Source organism: Impatiens glandulifera, chromosome 2 (assembly GCF_907164915.1).
Source record: "Impatiens glandulifera chromosome 2, dImpGla2.1, whole genome shotgun sequence".
Taxonomy (NCBI): Eukaryota; Viridiplantae; Streptophyta; class Magnoliopsida; order Ericales; family Balsaminaceae; genus Impatiens; species Impatiens glandulifera.
Window position 1 is genome coordinate 55,842,970 of NC_061863.1, and position 21,225 is coordinate 55,864,194.

Below are 21,225 nucleotides of genomic sequence, written 5' to 3' on the forward strand. Positions count from 1 at the left end.
TCATAAAAGTTTTTGAAAATTGTAGAGTTATTTGAAAATTAATAATTAGTATTTTTTGAATAAAAATATCTAAATGATATTAATATATAATAATAAAATAAAAATTAATAATTTAAAATATTTTAGTTAATAAACTGATATAATAATAAAAAAAAGAAGGTAAAAATATATTTTTTTAATGCCAAACTAAGTAAGAATGAACCTTTTAAAGATTCTTTTCTTATTCTTAAAACTTTTGTATTCATTATTTTTTAATGTATCTTTCTAAGATTCACTGAATTCTTAAACCTTTTAAACTTTTAGCAAAAAAACAGGCAATAATTGAAGAATCAATTGAAAGAGAGAATACAAACAACTGCCATCTTTAGGAGGGGCTCCACTTTTGCAATATAACATGTCCTATATAATCTCTACAAGAAAGTGAATATATGTTGGAACCACACTAAACCAACTTCAAACTCCAAAAGTAAATCTTATGCATTTCTAGGCTTTAGCATCTCGCCCATTTCTTCTACTAACTTCCTCACACAACCGACAAGGCAACGAGTCAAAACTGGCAGCACGCGCCTTTCTATAGTTACCCATAACACCGCATCTTCTCCAAGCATGATATTCGGCATAAGCCACAGGATTATCAGCAAGTGCCTTCACATAAGAAGCTAGATCCTCCATCGACTCAAATTTGCTCCCATCTATGATCGAATTGGGAGGGACAAAGTCCCACACATTCTTTGCTCCAAAGTATATAGGGATTGCACCCGAGTCCAAAGCGTAAAACAACTTCTCAGTCACATAGCTTTCAGTAACCGTGTTCTCAATCCCAAGCACAAACTTATAATGAGACATGGAGCAATGTAGATGGTCCCACCATTTTGGGGATGCCCCGCGCTCTTTGATACATTCTGGGTAGAGCGAAAGTGCCATATTCGTCCCACCAACATTGTTCAAGCATTTTCCAAATGAGTGGTGCGGAAGCAAATTTAGTATAGTTCTAGCAATGTTGTCTCTTCGTGGAAGACATCGTGATGAGGACCAATAAACAAGCTTATCCTGGAAATTTTATAAATAAACCTATTCATCATGATATTAAGAAGCCAATAAACAAGGCAATATAATTTGAGACCAGGGTTTATATTTCATGAACCCCATTTCAATTAAGGTGTAGAAAACAGAACTTACACTGTTCTTGGAAGGGGATAGCTGATAGTTTCGATTATTATGGAAGAGTCCGCCTGCATAAGTTGACTGGACATCATCGTCGGCGTGATAGCTTATAAATATATCCTCAAAACCAGATTTCTTTCGGCCAGGCTCAAGATCCATGTATACACGTAGAGGTTCTCCTTTTCGTCTCTGTCCACATTAAAGCCAACAACAATGAAGTTATGAAACTATGGAAAGTGCGCACCCATTTAACCCAATTTGAAGAGTCTCTTAACTGAAATTAGGATGAACCCTATTTAACCAAATCATACTTATAAAAAGGAATCATTTTGGTTATAACTCACACATTTAATTGGTCATCATACCAAACTCTCCTTAAAATAAACAGAAAGTGTATATACCAATCCAACTTGGCTTGACCCTCGATAATTCATATTTCATTTTATTTCCCATTTAAATTGAAGCCAAAGATTGACATCATTTATAAACATCATTTATCTCAAATTTCTCATCCATGTATGGATCTAGATGGAATCACATTAAAAAAAAGGAGGTGTATTTGAATTTAGTCATGGGAGGTTTCAGGTATATCCGCAACCAGATTCAGAAACAAAAGTGTTTCCAAAAGAAAAATCGCTATAAGCCTAGATAAGGAACTCGAACCTGATCAGATGCCGTAAAGAAAACTACTTATGCAAAATGACATGAGTATTGGTTAAATACAAAAGTTGCACTTATGTAAATATTATGTTATCCAGTTTGGGATCAGGGCGAGGTAATACCCATCTCTGACCCAAAGTAGACAAGTTTTCATACTTTTATTCCCTACCGAAGTTCAATACCCATATTTTATTGACAAGGGTATTTGCACATATTCGGTTACGAATATCTTGTACTATCACTAGTCTTGATTCTCCATTGCTATTACTATGAATAGGAACTAGTTATATATGCAAAATTTAACCAAAGATATTACATAAATTCATTTGTCATCCCAAAAAGGAAATTACTCAATGAGCAAAGTATTGGGAAGTTAAATTCATTTGTCATCCAAATCCAAATCCAAACAATCAATTAAGAATGATTCAATAGGCAAAGAATTGAGAATTACTAATAAGACAGCAATCTTTTCTGCATGATTGTGATACAAAATAAATATTAAGCCATTGAAGGGCCAATCTGTAACAGTCGCCCATTAGTCGAGGAATATAATTAGTAAGATATTGTTAGGTATTTCTTATCATATTATTATGTATGTCGAAGACAATACTATTTCTTTCTCATTCTATAATATTCTCTGGTTTTCATTTCTTTTCTTCTATAAACCCTAATTTATCATATTTCTTGTATAAACTCTCTGACAGTGACACATGGCTCGAAGACTAGAGCAATGAGAACATAGTTACACTTAATGCTAACAGTTTGTATTGAATAGAGTTGTCGCAAATACGGCTTCTAATAATATAAACATCGTAAATATCAGGTCTTGAACACATGACTTTGAAAGTTGTTCATTGAACAACTGAAACTATGAAGCCGTATTGAATTGGTACATTTTTTTTTTCTGCAGAAGTTGATTTCATGTTCACATAAAAAGGCATGGAATCAATAGAAACTGGTACATACTATATGCTGTCTAGCCTTTCCATCTAAATCGACTTCCTAAATCACCATAATTGAAAGTAAAACCATCATTCCTTGCAGGTAGAGAACTAGTACATCAATAATCAAAACCAGTTATTGATTTTGATTCATAAAAAATATCAACTTTGATCTCAACCTTCTTGCATTGATCTCTGAAAATTAATCAAGACTTCAAGATAACACATATTTTCAGGTTTGGAGGATTGATAGACCAAAAACATTCTTGGGAAAGAACTCAATCAAAAAACCTAAAATGGGTTTAAGTTTTTAGTATTAATCATAGAGAAAACAAAACATATATGATCCTAACAAGACTACAATATGAATTTAACAAGAATTAGCTAGGTTTGTTTGATTTAGATAAAAACATTCTAAATCTGGGTCAGATTCTTCAAACAAGTTCTGCAATAGTTTACTCAAAAGTACCTGAAGAGGAGGTGTAGTGGTCTCAAATAACAGAGCATCCGGCTTATCGGCAAGAACAGATGATTTGGTCCATAAACAGCTCAACCCACAACGGCAAGAGTATAGATTGTCCAAATTATCAGGAATCCATGTCCAACCTTTAACCAAAATATTCACATGATTCATTTTCAAGTCATTGCAAACCAATTGTCCATCTGCATCTTGCAAAGAAGACGACCTTGACTGATTTTCCGAGTGCAGTTTGTGTTTCTCTCTAAACGTAGAACAACCAACCTGGGAATCCCACTTCCTGAATGCCCCAAGAAGGTCCGTGAAGGGATCCGGCGAAGAATCGGAGTAGAACAATGTATAATTGTAGTCAGTAGCAGCAAGGATCGGCGAAGATAAAGAAGGAAGTTGGAGGAATCCAGAGAAGAAGAGAATGAGAAATGCGAATCCCAACATGATCGCGATTGCTGCTGTATTAAGTGATCTCAGCGACATGGTTGATTCATCAGATTCTCAAAGGGTCTTCCTCTCTCCAGAGGGGAGAAGAAGAAGAAGGTGGAAACAGTGAACTCAACAAGAGAGACCAGGGGAAGGTTTTTCCCCTGTAAGATAAATTTTAATTCATATAGCATTTTGTATATTAAAAATTGGGTTCAATATTATGTATTTTCGGTTTTTAAATCGAATTTTAAATCACACGTCTTGATATCTCTAATTATTCTTTGTCAAAATAATTTAAGACTGTTACTCATTATTTTAAATCTTAACTCAAATTCGAATTGGTTAGATTGCATTTGAAATTATTTGAATTCGATTTGTTTTTTTAATTAGCTTATAAAATATTGAAGAACTCGATAGGAATAACTCGTATAACCTGAAAATCGAATCGATGAACTTCAGTTATATACAACATTTTGAAAAAAGATAAAAATTTCATTAGGTATAAGAGCTTTTGACAAGCTTACAATAATCATGATTTTTTAATAATAAAATACTAATTTTAAATATATTTATTGAGACTATTTTTTATTCTAAAATATTTATATTTATATATTTGTGAAAATTATAAAAATTTATGATATACAAAATAAATAATTATGAATTTTTCCAAAATTCAAAAGTTTTAGTTTAGACAATATCTAAAATAAATCTATCAATGCAAATAGTTAGTTTCCCAAAATAATATTGTTTTCCTAAATTAACATGTTTAATCTTTTACAAACTAACTTATTATTAATTATTTAAATTAGTTACCTATTTTTATCAATATTATAATTTATTATTAAATAGATTCTAAATTTAATTATTTATATTTTTACATATTTAAATTATTATTTTTATAAAATATAATATACTAAATGTTACAGTTAATTTTTTAATTAATATTTTTTCAATAAATGAATAATTTAAAATATCTTAACAACTATAATCTAATAACTTTATGATTTCATTTTTTTCTTCAGCTAATGACGGTTATTCTCTCTCCTCAATCCTCTCTATATTCCTCCTTATTATTAATAATCTTGCAAAAAAAAAAGGGTAAGATAATAATAATAATTAGTATCATTAAGATCATATATAATAGTCCCGTATTCAAATCATATATAATAACCAATTGTTAGAGGATATTTCAAAATTATTATTAATTTTTGTTGGACCTGAGATTTCAAGGTCTGAGGCGAACAAAAAATTTTGTGTCCTCAAAACTTAATATTTATATATATATTTTTTTTATCAATTTAAATATAATAATATTTATAACATGAATTCTAGAAATAAAATATCATCAAAACAATATGTCATAAGTAAATACTAAAAAAACAAAGAAGATTCAAACAAAATATAAAATTCATGTTCCAAACTAGTACATAGTCACTTGAATATTACTCGTCTTGCATTTTTTGAAGCAAAAAGTATTGATCAAGTTTGCATAATCAACTTTCTCAATAATTTTTTTTATCGATAGATAACATAGCTAACTTATTTAGTTTTTCTTGCGATATAATTGATCGAAGATAAGTTTTAATCAATTTCAATTTGAAAAAACTCATTTCCGCGGATGCAACAGTAACTGGTATAGTCAGCAAAACTTGATATGCGATATAGGAATTTAGATAACAACCATCCATTGTTTTCAAATAATTCAGCACATCAATCGCTCTTCTTGATTCTCCGGGTAATGAATGTCTTAACAATTTTAGTTCTAGAAATAAATATAATCCATCAACATCGGAGTGCCTATCATGTGTTAAAGAATTTTGAAGATTTACACATGAGCTCAAGAGACCATCATCATCAATAGACTTCAACTTCTCCAAACTAAATAAAACCCAAAGATTTCTTCGTACTTTTGAAATTGCTCAAACCGAGTTTGAAGTGAAGAAAGAGCTTGATCAATTATAAATAAGAAGTAATTAACTCGAAAAGATTCTTTAGGAGATTGAGTTGCCTCTTCACTGTTGCCAAGTTATTTTTTGCAATTCTTTGCACAACTGCAATTATTCTCTTCAATACTTGTTTCCAATGTTCTCTCTTTGTTAATTGCTACTTGCACACTTTCATTAATTGTCCTTTTCTTTTGAAGTCTTCTTTCTAATTCAATCTAACTAGTCATACAATCAATATAATCTTTACTAGTTTCATGAAGATTGAGGCATCAACTGATATTCTTCCAATCTTTGTATCCTTCGTCAGCCAGATAACCAAGTTTCGCCATGGTTCTCTGAGTTTTGAATAACTTGCAACAAAAACAGAAGATTTTGTCCATAGAAATATAGTACACTAATCATCTTCTGTCACTTTTCTCATCATTTGTCAATTGTCTCTTATAATGTGATGAATTGAAATGTCTTCTAGTGTTATCAAGAAGAAACAAAATATCATCATATCTTTTAGGACCTCTTTTAACCAAAAATTCCATAATATTTTGCATTTTGTCCCAATTTGCTAGATCATCAACATTTAAAGGAAACAAAATCTTTTGATTTATATCTCCATCGGACCATCAGTGTCACTTTTAGGCATACTTACATCGTTCTCATTTTCAGACTGTTTTGGGTCTTCATTGCGAAGTTTATTCAATTCACCATGTTCCCGATCATTCAACTTATCATCGATGTCATTCTGGTTCACTTACTCTACTATTTGATCGCTTGTGAAATACTTATTAAGGCTTCCTACTTGACTTTGAATTAAAGCATATTCCTTTCGTTTTTTCTTGACTTTGAATTAAAGCGTCTTCCTTTTGTTTTTTCTTTTTTTTTTGTCCCAGACAATTGTTTTCTTATAGGAGGCATGCTTGATAAAACTCTAAATGCTAATCTGTATTAAAAATTTATAGATTAACCAGCATTCTATGAATCTATGATTAACCACAATGTTGCACTTCCGCTATGCAATAATGCAAAATACAGATTGTAAATCTACCATTCCACTAGACAAGTCCTCAACAACAAAAATTAATCAAGTAAATCGAATCAAAATTTCACCAAAATCGGAGGAAGAACTCTAGTGGGCAGTGGCGCAGTGCCGAGAAATAAAGCTGGAACGAGCGAAAAAGGCCCAAGATCTCGGGGAAGGAGACGGCCGAGTTTCCTGCTCCGATTCCGGCAAGCTGGAGGACGGGCTTGGGGTTTGGGGGAAGTGTTTCCTTTACTTTTTCCAGAATGCTTGTTCTTATTTTTTTTCCTTTTTCCTTGATTTTGTTGATAAATGAGAATCGTGCTATTCTTTTCTCCAAGTAAGATAGTGTTTTTTATTTTTATATTTTTGCATACAAATTAAGTTAGAGTTTATCATTGATAGGTTATCAGTTATTATTTATGGACTTTTTAAAAATAAATCCATAAACATATCATTATAATTTATTTACTTTTTGAAAATTTTGGTGTCCAAAAATATTTGAGCCTTAGACAATTGTCTCCCTTATAATAATTATAATAACCTATTATTGTTAGTATTTATCTTAGTTCAACTACATTTGTTCAAATACATTTGCTTTGACCAAGTTTATTTTGTTTAGAGTAAATTTTTACATTATTTATTATTATTATTATTATTATTATTATTAAAACTAGTATAACACCCTATATCAACCTATTATTATTTATTTGTAATAGATTAAAAAGTTATTAATTTTATAATATAAAATATAATTAAATGTAATATTTATAATTTCATAAATATTAATATATATATATATATAAAGATTAAAAAAATAAATATTATTAAAATTATAATTATTATATTATGAGTACTCTTATATTATATACTGTAAGATAATATTTTTAATATATATAATATATAATATAAATAATTAAATTTAAAATGTATTTAATAATAAATTATAATATTAATAAAAATATTAAAATACAATTAATTTAATTTGAATAATAAATTATACTGATTATGACTTTTATACCAAATAAAAAAATGTTAACCTATAAACCCACTATTGATTGATTTGCTCACTGATCAACAAATATAAAAATTGAGCTCAATCAAACATTGTTTATGTCGATATTTGAGCTATTCACGGATTGACGCTTTTTAAAAAAGTTAGAGAGGGAATGATATTGATTTTGAGAAAGTGATAATTATTTTTGGTAAAAATATTTTTATATATGAATAAAATAAAATAAAAATAAAAATAAAAATTTAAAATATATAATATTTTAGTATTTTGATTAATGAAATGAATAATTTAATTATTTTGAAATGATCAAAAGAGAATCGACTTATCAGTTTAAAATGATTTCATTCTTGACTTATTATAATATATATTTTCATTTTTCCATATTTTAGGTTATTATTAATATATTTTTATCTTTTAAATTTTACAAACAAAAATTTTGAAAAACCGACAAAAACATTAAATTGATTCTTTCGGATAAAAATTTACCTAGCCAAACCGCTTACACCAATAAGTACGGCCGTTTTATTTGGTTTCATAGTAAAAAAAAAAAACTAATAAAAAAAAGTCGAAATCTTTGGTGAAGTGGTTTCGAGATATTAGGAATAGAGCGAGAGTATTGGGAAGATATGAAGTATGAGCATTCCTTCAAGTTATCGTCTTTTAACTTCCCTTCTTATAATAACCTCTCGCTTTCCCTCTAATAAGGTTAAAGTTAAACCCTTTCTTCTACCTCCAATTCGCTACACATCTACATCTCCACTCAGGCCTACAACACCAGGGTTTAATTTCAATCGCCTTTACGGAACGATGTTGAAAACGGAAACCCAATCGGCGATTTCGCCATCGCTTTGCTCGCCGCCTCTGTCTGTCCAGGTCAGAGATAATATTCATCTGACGGAGAAGGAGGAAGATATATTTGAATGCTTGCGGAAAGTTCTTCTCCATTTCAGTCTTAAGACACAGCTTCGAGTTGCAGGTGGATGGGTTCGCGACAAGGTACTATTTTTATGAAAGAATATATAATTGTTATTACTGGGTTGTTGTTGTTATAACTTTCCTTTTTCTCTTTGATCCGAGTTTTTTTTAAAAAGAAACTGAAATTTCATTTTGATTTCACATTGCAGCTATTGGATAAAGAATGCTATGATATAGATATTGCTATTGATGATATGCTGGGAAGGGAATTCTGTGAGAAAGTTAATGAATACTTGTCAGTAATTGGGGAAGAAGCACACACCATTGGTGTTATTCAATGGTATGTAATGACCCTGTTTTCAGTTCCATTCTTGGTTGCTTTGAAGTAATTTTTTTAATCTTCTGAAACCTTTTGTTTTTTCAGCAATCCGGATCAGTCAAAACACTTGGAAACAGCCAGGATGCGCCTATCTGATATGTGGATTGATTTTGTTAACTTACGAGCTGAAGACTATAGTGAGAATAGCCGCATTCCTACAATGGTAATTGTCGCTTCATTGGTCATTGACTTTGTGTTTTGCCCAAACGGGTTTGGTTCGCTAGATTGACTCTGGAAGTTGACTCTGGAAGTTTAGTAGAAATTGTTTTATGGTTGACATCTGAGAAAGATTTATTTTACAATTCACTTTTATTTGATTTAGATTGTATGCCTTAAGTTTGCTCAGTCTTTTTTTTCTTTCTTTCAAATATATGTACGAACTGTAAGGATAAGTTGCCAGGTGGAACACAAGTAATTGATTGTGTGGAATCCTGTCCATGAATGGCTAGAAGGATGCAACTAACTTCATGAACATCATTAATCATTGTCACAAAACTCCAGGTTATACAATTGGAAGTCTCATGAGAAACAATTATAGTTTAGAGTGGAAGGAAGAAATCTTTTTAGTATTCAAATAGTTTTGTTTTTGGAGGCTTTTGAGATGCTTGGGGGTAGATATGATAATTTCTTGATGAATCCAAAACTTCTTAAGTTGTTTAAGTAAATCATCTAAATGCTGAAGGAATTAATTTTCCTTCAATTACTTGTGATGAAAACCCCATGACAGAACATCAGTTTATCAGTGTCATTGTGCAATAAGAGAAAACGTCAATAACTTGGGTATCTTCTGAAAAAAAGTGAAAATATGTAGTAGTATATGCTGACTTCACTTCCATACCTCTACATAGCCTGGTATCTTATCGTTCAAATATTGAGAATCATGACACCGATGAATTTGGTGCAACATATATATGCCAAATTTGCATCATATTATGTTATCAAGTAAGCCTAGTTGTGATGTCCTTATAGGTACAATCCTACTAATGACAATCATATACAAAATGACTTTTAACTCCTGTTTAATCTTTCTTCTGCCTTCTTATGATAAATAAACTAACTATTTCCTTCTGTCCTTGTTAACATCTTCCTTATCTTTCATCCAATGGAAATTTAATTGTGGCCTTGATGCAGAGATTTGGTAGTGCTAAAGAGGATGCATATAGAAGAGATTTAACCATCAACAGGTGATCCTTTTAAATATAGCTTTTCATATAAGTCGTCCATGTCCTAAAAAAGGTGCTAAAAGGAACAAGACTTATTTTTGTCATATTTTCTTTGTCATTGAGCCTGTTTGAGAACATGTATTTTGTCACAATCTTTGGCACAATGGCAATTGAAAATAACCAAAGTTCAAATCAAAAGTGATTTTTTTTATTTCATTATGTATAAGATTAGTTTTCGAATGTTGATCCAGATTATAATCTAATTTTTTCTTTCATATGGTTAAAGGTCATGTTACAAATTAATTTTTGGATCATGATTCATATTTTTATTTCTAGATTATTGGCCAACATAACAATGTAAATTTTCCGGATCATGGTACGGATAATAAAACGCGATAAGAAATAGACTCATAATCTTCGTGTTTTCTTCTTATGGTCTTTTCGCTTTTCTTTGGCACAATTGTTCTGCTCAGATTTTTGATCTTTGTGTTTTTGCAATTTTATTTTCATTGTGCATCTGCTGAAAATTCTTCAGTGAATCAAATGATAAACTAAAATGCAGTACTGAAGCTTATATCTATTTATTTGACAGCCTATTCTACAATATCAATACTAGATCAGTTGAAGATCTTACCGAGAGAGGTTAGTAAGAATCATGATCATTCTCTGTTTAGAATCATAAAACTGATGCATAAATTCTATTATTGCATTACTCTTGATTCATTGTGCATTTGTGCTACTTTGCAGGCATTGCTGACCTGAAATCTGGAAGGATAGTTACTCCTTTACCTCCTAAAGAGACCTTTTTGGATGATCCCCTTCGTGTTCTTCGAGCTATTCGTTTTGGTATTACTCTCAACCAAATAATTTCTTTTGATTCAGTATTTTGAAGTGAGAAGCTCCTTTAGACAACACTTACTATTGTTGTTTCTCATTTCTTATTAGACCACACTAGTTTATTGAACCTTCCTAGCTTGTTACTGATCCCCTTATGCATGCAAACTTTCTTCATTCATTGTTAGATTTTGTATGGTAAAAATCTAAATCCTTTTTTAAAAAGTTAATCCCTTGTCCATGCTTCTTGTTCTATGGTAGTATTGTATACGGTAAACTAGTTATTTGACTGGTGAAGCCTCTGTCCAAATTACTTCTTCTGGCATGTCATAAAAGCTTTGTCTATGTCAATTAGTCTGAATACAATTTTACTAGTACAGACTTATCACTTCAATCTATTGCTTAAACTATGACTAATTCACATGAATAGGAGTATGGTACTGTGGCTGTTAGAGCCACAGTTTATTCTGCAGGGTTTGAAATCTGTTTTTGTAAGAAACATAATTATTTCAGAGTTTTTCCTCTAAAATAATCTGCTTACACATTAATATTTCAGCTGTTTATGCATAAAAATAAAAGCAATTACAAACTCTAAAACAAACCCTACATCCACTTCTCCCAAAAGAAAAACCTAGAAAACTTGTCAGATAGAATGGAGATAAGATCCCAATATGTCCTATTACATGCGTCACATCCAAACAACATACAAGTGCATGCAACCACATACAAGCCCACACCACTTTCAACCAAAATAAAACCCAAATATTTACAACCTATCTGCACTGTCAGAAATGTTTGACCCACACCCTCCAACTATTTTTGTGGCAGGCAGCCAGGCATAATGCTCATGTCCTATTGGAAAGTCATCAAAAGTTAAAATTAATTTTATTTTTTTGTTTGGCATAAGCTTTTTGGCTTTAATTGGTAAAATATTATTTTTATCATTTTCTGAATTATAGTGTGGTTTCTGGCTTCATTTCCAGATTATTTTTTAGATCATTGTGATTTTTGACAAATACATGTAAATTTTCCATATCATGATTTGCGATTCAGATGAAAAGAATGCATAACAAATAAGCTCATATATTATCTTCTAATCTTACTTTTGTTAGAATTGTATTCGTATTAGGACTAAGATTTTGCTTGCCTGATTTTATCTACTTCAGCTGCAAGGTTTGAATTCAAGCTAGAAGATGACCTTAAAACAGCTGCTTCTGACAATGATGTTAAGACCGCCATTTCAGAAAAGATAAGCCGAGAACGCATTGGTCATGAGGTAAACTTGTCATAAACTTTGTTATCTTTGGCTTAATTAAATAAAAATATCATTAAAATCGACAATAACCACATCAAAGATCAGTAACAACACTTGATTTTTTTTTTTCTATATAGATTGATCTCATGGTCTCCGGAAACCAACCTGTTACTGCAATGTCACACATATCAGATTTACAACTATTCTCTGTAGTCTTCACCCTCCCATCCTTAATCGAGCCTTCATTGTTAGAGGACTGCAGCAAAGTCTGTGTTGCATACATGACCGCTGCATGGAAGCTGGAGCAGTTACTCGGCTGTTCTAATTTCAACAACGAGCATAAGAGGTTGAGTTTATACGCTGCACTATTCTTGCCATATAGACATACCATATATCTAGATAACAAAGGAAAAAGGGTTCCTGTTGTCAATCACATTTTCCGCAACTCTCTAAAGCTCAAGGCAAACGATGCTGAAACAGTTATGAAGGTTCACATCGCAGCAGAGGAATTCATCTCCTTAATTCCTTCAATCACGTCTGAGAAAAACATGGACGTTGATATTTCCGAGAATGTGAGTGAGACGCTAGAGATCCCAACCGCTTCCAAATTGCGTGTTTCAGTTGGGAAATTGTTACGAGAAATTAAAGATTTCTGGAGAGTGGCATTATTGACCTCCTTGTTATTGCATCCGACTGATATTATCAGTTCGAATGAAGAATCGTCGATTAAGAAACGTGGGGAAGTGTTTAAGAAGGTTGAGAATGAAATTATGAAGATGGGTTTGGAAAAAGTGTGGGAAATGAAGCCATTGCTGGATGGGAAGGAGATTATGAGCATTTTGCAGGTGAAAACGGGAGGGCCGGTTGTGAAAGAGTGGCAAGTGAAGTTGCTTGAGTGGCAGCTTGCGTTTCCATTGCGGAATGCTGATGATTGTCGCGAATGGATGAGGTTAGCTTATAATGCTAAACGAGCGAGGATCGAATAAATGAATTGATAGTTTATGAAAAAGGAAGAGGATATACAAACTTGATGATTTTGGTTTAGGTCTAAAGCACTTATTATTTATATTTGTAATTTTGTACACTTAGAACTAGCATTGGTTTACCTACTTGATGTAGTTTAGTGACACTAACCACCCTTAAGTTTTTCATGTTTTATTTTATTTTTTTGTTTGGTAACCTTCTATTTGAATGGTATTATTGAGGAATGAGTTAATATATATATATACCCAACAAAGAATGAGTTAATATATATATATATATACCCAACAAAGGATGATCGAGAATAATGATCTTGCAAGGGAAATTCTATCATGGGATATAAATGTGGTTAATGACCAATGTAAAAAATTAAAATTACATAGGTTATTATATGTAATATATTTAATTTTTACTAAATATTCTAATTTAAGTATAGAAAATATTTATGAGAGAATTGATTAGCCTAGTTACAACTTTATTTGTTAAATCTCACTCAATTATATATGTTTAAAGAAAAATAAAAATTCAAGACAATTTTTTTTTTTTTTGACAATTTAACATTGAAATTGAGATACAACTCAATTTTCTTAAAATAACATATAGTTTAATTATAATGACCTATTTGAAAACTATTGTATTTCTAAAAATGAATCATGATTTGAATTAGACTAAGAAAGTACTTATTAATTTATCGAATCATATTGATAATTTTCTTAATATATTTAAAATATTGTTATATTCAACTAATCTCATTGATAATCTAACCTAGATTATCATGAAATTTATACATTTTTTAATAAGATTTTATTTAATCATCACTAATTTAGTTGAACTACACTATAATATGAACACAACTTTTTGTTTAAATTAACACACTAATTAAAGAATAAAGACACTTAGTACTTGTGTTTTAAAAAAATATACATTTACCCCGTGTTTAAAATATACTCAAAAATTGTTTTTCTCCTTATCATTTACGTAAATACAGTAAGTCAAAATAATAATTTTTTTTTTTAATAAAACTCGACTTCTAATTTTTATCAATCGTTTAAGTGCTTAGAGCATCTCCAGCGCATGACCTGTGCCCGCATAGGACAGCGTGAAAAAAGACAGGTCATTGATTTTTTTCATTTTTTGCATTGTAGGTAAAAACAAAAAGAGGGCAATGCCCTCTATGCCGGTCATGCTCTCTTCTGACTTTTTCATCATTATATAATATAATATAATATATAATATAGGAATATTAGTTATATATTTAATTATAATATTTTTTCCTACTATTTTTAAGTAACATTATAATAATATTAAATAAATATATATTCTAAAGTTTTACTATAAGATAGGAATATTAATTATATATTAAATTATAATAATATTAATTATATATTTAATTATAAAAATATTATAATATTTTATTATAATATAGAAATATTAATTATATATTCTCAAATTTTCCGATAATATACTATAATATAGGAATATATGTTATATATTCTTAAATTTATTCGTTTTTAATATTATAATATATTTTAAATTATAAAAATATTTTATATTTTTTATTAATTATATTAATATATTTTAAGGGTGAAATTTTAAATTCTCCTATAATATATATAATACAGGAATATTACTTATATATTTAATTAATAAATATATTTTTTAAATAAATTAATATATTTTTTATTAATTATATTAACACGTGAGTTTAAAATCTCAAATTTTCCTATAATATAGCTATAATATAGGAATGTTAGTTATAATATTCCTATATTATAAATTAGTTATTTATTTAAAATATTATAAATAAAATTTATTATTTAGATAAGAGGGCGGAAGCATTGGAGTGTTTTGGCCAACTATAATGTGTGCCCGCTTTCTGCTGACGTGGAATATTGATTTCACAAAATAAGAGGGCAGAGGTAGGGTTGTAAACGAATCGAATCGGAGCGAATATTACTGTATTCGATTCGTATTCGTGAAACTATTCGAATATTCGTATTCGTATTCGAAATTTTTTCGAATAATTAATGTGATTCGTATTCGATTTGAAATTGATATTCGTATTATTCGATTCGATTCGATTTTTTTTAAAACATATTTTATACAATTTATTCGAAAATTTGAAAATTAATATTTTTACATAATATATAACAATATTCAATAAAATTACCTAATAAAAATTAAATAGTAATGTTCAAATTACGATTTCAATATTCAACTCCCAATAAAATGCAATGCAAGTCATTAATTAAAACTTCCGCATAACATAAACAATAGTTATTAAAAGAACATTTCATTAAAGTAGTTTGTAAATCAATAACAAATATGTAATTAGAGCTTAAAATGTTAAAAATATATATCTATATTCTAAATGATATACAATATTTAATAGTCATATTAGATATGGGTTACAGCTGGTTAAGAAATACATGGCCGGAGAAGAAAATGACTCACCAGAGAAATCATTGGAGTAGTGTCGAGTGAATAAGACGACGAGCGGAGAAGAGAACTACATGGAGGCGGCGGCGGCGACCGAAGTAACGTCGACTAGAGAAGAGAAGAGATGAGATGGAGGAGGTGGTAGGTTTTGAGTGATTAGCAGCATAATGACTAAAATGTGGGTTTCAAGTTTTCAACCGAAAAATGTGTATATGTACTAGGATTTTAGAATAAATAATATTTATAAAATTAAAATTAATAAAACGGTATATATATATAATCGAATATTTAATCGAATATTAGCGAATGCCGAATCGAATATCTTGATTTTGTATTCGTATTCGTTTATTAGTCGAATCGAATCGAATATTTTTATTTGAATTCGAATCACAAAATTACGAATACGAATATCAAAATTCGAATACGAATACCGAATCGAATCAAAAGTATTTGATTCATTTACAACCCTGGTCTTGTGCGCTGCTGATGCTCTTATGTCTCACTAAATTTTCGGTGATCATTACTGACGTCATATATGACGTGCTAAATTGCTAAATTTAAGTAATTAGTGATTAAAATTTTTTAAAATGCTATTCTAAAATAAATAATCATTTGATATTTATTATTATTATTTATTCGTTTGGTTCTTTTATGTGTCGTTTTATCTTCTCTAATCTTAAACTTTAAAATTCTTTACTATAACCTTATTTTCACAAATTAAAAACTAGCGACATCAATCATATTTCTCAAGTAGCGACTGCAATAGTTGTGTCCCTATTAAGATATTTACTCAAGTAAACGTTTAAGGTTTTGGAAATAATTTTTTTTAATAATTATTTTATTAAAGTTATCATGTTAACGTTTGTCACAAAATAATTTTTTTTTTTTTTAGGTATTCTTTAAAACATGGGAGGTAAGATTATATTTTCTAAATGATAATCTTCTAATTTAAAAATTAAAATTAAAAATAAAATTTTTGTTATAAAATTATATTATGAATAATTTCAAAGAGAAACAATTAATATGAAGGCATCATCAATTTACTAAATAATGATATTCTTCTTTTATTAACATTTTGCTGAATCAGTTTTTAGTTTACAGTGTTAACTGTAGGTATTCAGTCCATCCATCGACGACATCATCATATCAGCATTCTAGAAACAAATCTCAGTTAGTTCGTAACAACGTTAATCATCATGCGTTTGTTCGCACTCTCGATCTTCCTCTCCCTTCCTTGTTTGATTTGTTCCAGCCAATTCATCGTTGATGGAACTGTTTTGGAGCTCACTGATTCCAATTTCGACGAAGCCATCTCCTCCTTCGATTACATCTTCGTCGATTTCTATGCCCCCTGGTGCGGTCACTGCAAACGTCTCTCTCCCGAGGTCTCAATCTCTCTGCGTTTTCATTCAACTTAGATGTATTTGCTTTCTGATCATAAGATTATCAACATTTATTTATGTATTGCAGTTAGATAAGGCTGCTCCCGTTCTTGCAAAACTCAAGAAACCCATCTTAATAGCAAAAGTAAATGCTGACAAATATTCTCGACTTGCCACTAAATATGATATTGAGTATGATTCTGTTCATCTCTTTGTATCTTTTTGTTATGAACAAGTTGCTTTCTATACTGAACCTTTCACTTAACTTTCTCAGTGGGTTTCCATCGCTGAAGATATTTATGAAAGGAGTTCCTACAAATTATTATGGCTCAAGGGAAGCTGATTTACTTGTTCGATTCTTGAAGAAGTTTGTGGCTCCTGATGTTGCGATTCTCAGTTCTGATACCAATATTAGGGAATTTGTTGAAGATGCTGGTTTTAACATTCCTATATTTATTGGTTATGGTTTAAATGAATCAGTGATAACAAATATGGCAGTCAAATATAAGAAAAAAGCTTGGTTTTCTGTGGCTAAAGGTTTCTCAGAGGAAGTCATGGTGTTGCATGACTTTGATAAGGTTCCTTCTTTAATATCTCTGCATCCTACCTATGATGAAAGAAGCGTTTTTTATGGCCCTTTTGAAGGTTAGTCATAGAACTGTTGCAACGTGGCAAATCCTAATATATTCATGCTTCTGCAATTTTCGTTATGGTTTTGAATTCATGATTTAACTCTTTTTTTCGCAGCTTTATAATGGCTTCTCTAAAGCTCTCTGAAAATTTGTCTGATGAAAGTGATGAACTGAAAATGTCATGTAATGTGGAATTGTTGAAGTGATTGAGATAATAATTGTAAGCATGGCTAATGTAAACATATGACTGGAACAATTGAAATTCAGTCTTAAATGACCTAGGTTATCTGAACAGTTGGAATTCAGTCTTGAGCCTAACTTACCTTTTCTTGTTATCATGCTCTTGATCACATGTGATTAGATTTGTTACTTTTTATGTGGAAATATGAACAATCTTTAGTGTAGTCACTCAAGTCATTTTGTTAGAAAGAACTGAATGAGAAGGAAAACTAAAGTGAAAGATTAAACTTTTTTTGATCTATTTGGTCTGATGAATAAATTAGCAAGTAAAACACGAGGAAAGTTTGTTTCCAAGAACAAAACAAAACTAGCATACAGATCTTAAAAAGAATAGGGAAACCAACTCTCTTGATGAATAACAAACTAACCTGGTTCAAATTTTCTGGCAAATGATAAGGTTTTCTTCTTTATAGCCAGTTCTTGATTATGAATGGTATTCATTATTGGAGAATTTTCTATTTTTCTATCTATCAAAGTTCTTGGAAGTTAAAAAAAATCTCTTTTATATTTAATATGCTCTTTTGTTCTCTCTGACACAGTGGCTTGCTCTACCTGTTCCAATCCTTCTCTTTTAGATGATTTTTATTTTGAATATATTGCAGAACCATTCTTGGAGGATTTTGTAAGGCAGAATATGTTCCCTGTTGTTGTTCCCATAAATGGCGAGACACTAAAGCAGTTGAAAGATGATGAGAGAAAAATTGTCCTAACAATTATGGATGATACAAAAGAGGAGAAATCCAAACGACTAACGGAAACCCTCAAGGCAGCTGCTTCTGCCAACCGGGACTTCATCTTTGGTTATGTAGGAGTCAAACAGTATCATGAATTTGCTCAGTCTTTTGAAGTTACCAAGAACACTAAATTGCCAAAGATGGTTGTGTGGGATGGAAATGAGGTTTATTTCTCAGTAAGTTCAAGTGATCTTCCTATTTTAAACTGCTATTTTGTCACAATCACGATCTCATTGAAAAATTTCTACTTCAGTTGGTATTTATATTTGTTTTCTAAATCATCATTCAAATTACTTTTTAGATTATTTTTCACAAAAACATAACAAATTTATGTTTTTCTAGATCATAATGAAGACGAAAAAACTTGATATTAAAAAGGTCCATTATATTTCATATCATGATCAACTAACTTGATCTTTTGAAAAAGTATATTATGATGGTGTGCTTGGGAGCATATGAATGAGATTTGGGTTGTTAACAGGTTGTAGGTTCAGAAAGCATTGATGAAGATGACGAACGATCTCAAGTCTCACGGTTTCTTGAAGGATACAGTGAAGGAAATGTAACAAAGAAACAGATTAGCGGGCCATCATTTATCATGAGTAACATGAGCTGGGTGGTTGGAATTGCAATAGTTTACATTTTTGGTTCTGCAGTTTTGATTATCATGCTTATTAAAACCATCAAGAAAGAGGATCAGGCTCTTAAAGATGGAACCACACGTGAACAAGCAGACCATCTTATGAGAAACACTACTAATTCCGAGGAGGAAATTCGAAGCAATGAAATCCCTTCTCGATCTGGAGAGAAGGAAGATTAACCTGCCTTTGTGGGTGGCCTGTTTTGGGAACTGACTCATTTACTAGAGAGAACTACATAGAAACCTAATCTTAATTCCTATTTTTTATTTCTTTGATTGAATGTTTTGAGGGATTACAAGAACTTCTATTTAATTTATTCTAGTGTTTATTATCTCTGATTTCTTTACAATTTCAGTTGGTAGATCCATTTCATCAGAGAGGAGTATGGAGGATTCCTTATTTTCTTCACTGAGGTAAGTAAGGCTCTCCTTAACTCCTTTATAGGATGACATTTCCCTTGGGTTTTTTTTCCTTCTTCAACTTACATCAGTAATAGTAGGTAGTCAGTTGAATATAAAGAGAATGTCTTTCTTTGCCCAACCTATTTAAAAAAGCTTTCTGTTTGAAAATGCAATATAAGCACAAGTACAAAATAGGTGGTCAGTTGTTCATTAGTCTCTTCACATAGATATCGTCAAATAGCTTTTAATAGGCATACTCTTCTTAATGAGCTCGGAGATCTTCAAAAAGATCAATGAGTTCACCGACCTTTTCTACCGGTTTTTTTAAAAAAATCTCCACTATTATCATAATAATAGCGTTATGGAGTAAATACTTCGATCGACCATGATCACTGAAAGTCCTCGGGATAGGGACTCATCGACTCAATCCAACCGAACTCGCGATTTCTATCAAACATACCAGACAACCGACGATTGACTCAGGCATCATCCACTCAATGCCAATAATGTTCTAAGTAGGCTCAAAATCGCAGTCACTCTTTTGCAATGCAAAAACAAGTGAGGTGTCGTCTCCACCTCTTCGCAACACATTCTGCAACGACTAATCATAAATTCATAATACACATAGTTTTCATACATCTATCATCCGTCAAATCCCTCAATACATGACACTCCATTCAAAAAATAAGATTTTAAAGAATTTAGAATCTCACAATTTCTCCCATAGGAATCTTATTGGCTTAGAATTTTACACAACTAAAATTTATGATTTGATCGATTTGGGTTCGGTGAGGGCTAAAAAAAAGTCCAAATTTCATGAGTCACTTAATCTTCTAAACTATTTGTAGTGTATCCAGCTACTTACACCTTTCATACAAAAATTTCTAGTTCAAGATTTCAGGATTAAAATGCCAAATTTTCTACCAATGTTTGGTTTCTAGTAATTTCTTCTGAAGTACTAAGTTTTTGGTCATGAGTAGTTATGAGTAGGTTAAGCCTTCATGATTGAATTGCCTTTTACTTTCACTTTCAAGTGATTTCCTTCACACACTATCTAGACAGACAAATGAAATCATTCAATGTATGAGTGTAAGTAAGAGTTTTTGCATAAGCTGACTAAGCAATCCACAATACACTTAATTCTTTTACATTTTTTTTTATTGAAGGTGCAATGTACCATGTTAAATAAGTATAATGCAATGCATATAAGGCAATTTACATGCAAAAAAAAAAAAAAAACTTATACACTGAATATCCAAAAGTGATTTTTGGAAAAGTAGCCTCCCTACTAGTGAGTTCTCCAAAACCATTTTCTTAATAATGCCTTATTAAAGATTTTGACTTATTAAAGAGATGGTATTGCAACAAAGACTTGTTAGATTGAAAAGATTTCAAATAAGCCAATACAACAAAAAATCATTCTCCTAGTTATTTTGTTTTTCAAATAGATTTCTACTTTTTACAAATTTCAATGCTTATTAAAATCACCATGAATAAGCACATTTTAACTTGATCATGATCAAATTATTTTAAAAGCATGATAACTATGTATTGAAGATCATTAACCTTAAACATTGAAATTCCCATGTTGGA

General features: G+C 30.5%; 3 protein-coding genes across 3 annotated transcripts; 2 read left to right on the plus strand and 1 right to left on the minus strand.

Moving 5' to 3' along the window:
- Positions 1 to 310: 310 nt before the first annotated feature.
- On the minus strand, positions 311 to 3,783 carry LOC124927103 (alpha-(1,4)-fucosyltransferase). Its single transcript, XM_047467451.1, has 3 exons — positions 3,235 to 3,783; positions 1,180 to 1,353; positions 311 to 1,050 (listed from the first exon to the last, which is right to left on the minus strand). The coding sequence occupies exons 1-3, from the start codon at positions 3,715 to 3,717 to the stop codon at positions 484 to 486; spliced, it is 1,224 nt and encodes a 407-aa protein (XP_047323407.1). The 5' UTR covers positions 3,718 to 3,783; the 3' UTR covers positions 311 to 483.
- A 4,471-nt stretch (positions 3,784 to 8,254) lies between these two features.
- LOC124926370 (tRNA nucleotidyltransferase cca2) lies at positions 8,255 to 13,366 on the plus strand. Its single transcript, XM_047466579.1, has 8 exons — positions 8,255 to 8,632; positions 8,761 to 8,891; positions 8,976 to 9,093; positions 10,062 to 10,114; positions 10,686 to 10,735; positions 10,841 to 10,939; positions 12,094 to 12,203; positions 12,320 to 13,366. The coding sequence occupies exons 1-8, from the start codon at positions 8,270 to 8,272 to the stop codon at positions 13,166 to 13,168; spliced, it is 1,773 nt and encodes a 590-aa protein (XP_047322535.1). The 5' UTR covers positions 8,255 to 8,269; the 3' UTR covers positions 13,169 to 13,366.
- A 3,345-nt stretch (positions 13,367 to 16,711) lies between these two features.
- On the plus strand, positions 16,712 to 19,575 carry LOC124926016 (protein disulfide-isomerase 5-2-like). Its single transcript, XM_047466170.1, has 5 exons — positions 16,712 to 16,987; positions 17,073 to 17,176; positions 17,259 to 17,629; positions 18,459 to 18,766; positions 19,072 to 19,575. Exons 1-5 carry the CDS (start codon positions 16,799 to 16,801, stop codon positions 19,408 to 19,410), a joined length of 1,311 nt encoding a protein of 436 aa, XP_047322126.1. The 5' UTR covers positions 16,712 to 16,798; the 3' UTR covers positions 19,411 to 19,575.
- The last annotated feature ends 1,650 nt before the right edge of the window (positions 19,576 to 21,225 follow it).

Coding starts and splice junctions, on each gene's coding strand:
- LOC124926016 (XM_047466170.1), top strand. CDS start 16,799: ATGCGTTTGTTCGCACTCTCGATCTTCCTCTCCCTTCCTTGTTTGATT. Junction 16,988..17,072: donor GCAAACGTCTCTCTCCCGAG/GTCTCAATCTCT, acceptor TATGTATTGCAG/TTAGATAAGGCTGCTCCCGT. Junction 18,767..19,071: donor GAAATGAGGTTTATTTCTCA/GTAAGTTCAAGT, acceptor GGTTGTTAACAG/GTTGTAGGTTCAGAAAGCAT.
- LOC124927103 (XM_047467451.1), bottom strand. CDS start 3,717: ATGTCGCTGAGATCACTTAATACAGCAGCAATCGCGATCATGTTGGGA. Junction 1,354..3,234: donor CCACTACACCTCCTCTTCAG/GTACTTTTGAGT, acceptor TAATGTGGACAG/AGACGAAAAGGAGAACCTCT. Junction 1,051..1,179: donor TATCCCCTTCCAAGAACAGT/GTAAGTTCTGTT, acceptor TAAAATTTCCAG/GATAAGCTTGTTTATTGGTC.
- LOC124926370 (XM_047466579.1), top strand. CDS start 8,270: ATGAGCATTCCTTCAAGTTATCGTCTTTTAACTTCCCTTCTTATAATA. Junction 10,940..12,093: donor TCTTCGAGCTATTCGTTTTG/GTATTACTCTCA, acceptor TATCTACTTCAG/CTGCAAGGTTTGAATTCAAG. Junction 12,204..12,319: donor GAGAACGCATTGGTCATGAG/GTAAACTTGTCA, acceptor TTTTCTATATAG/ATTGATCTCATGGTCTCCGG.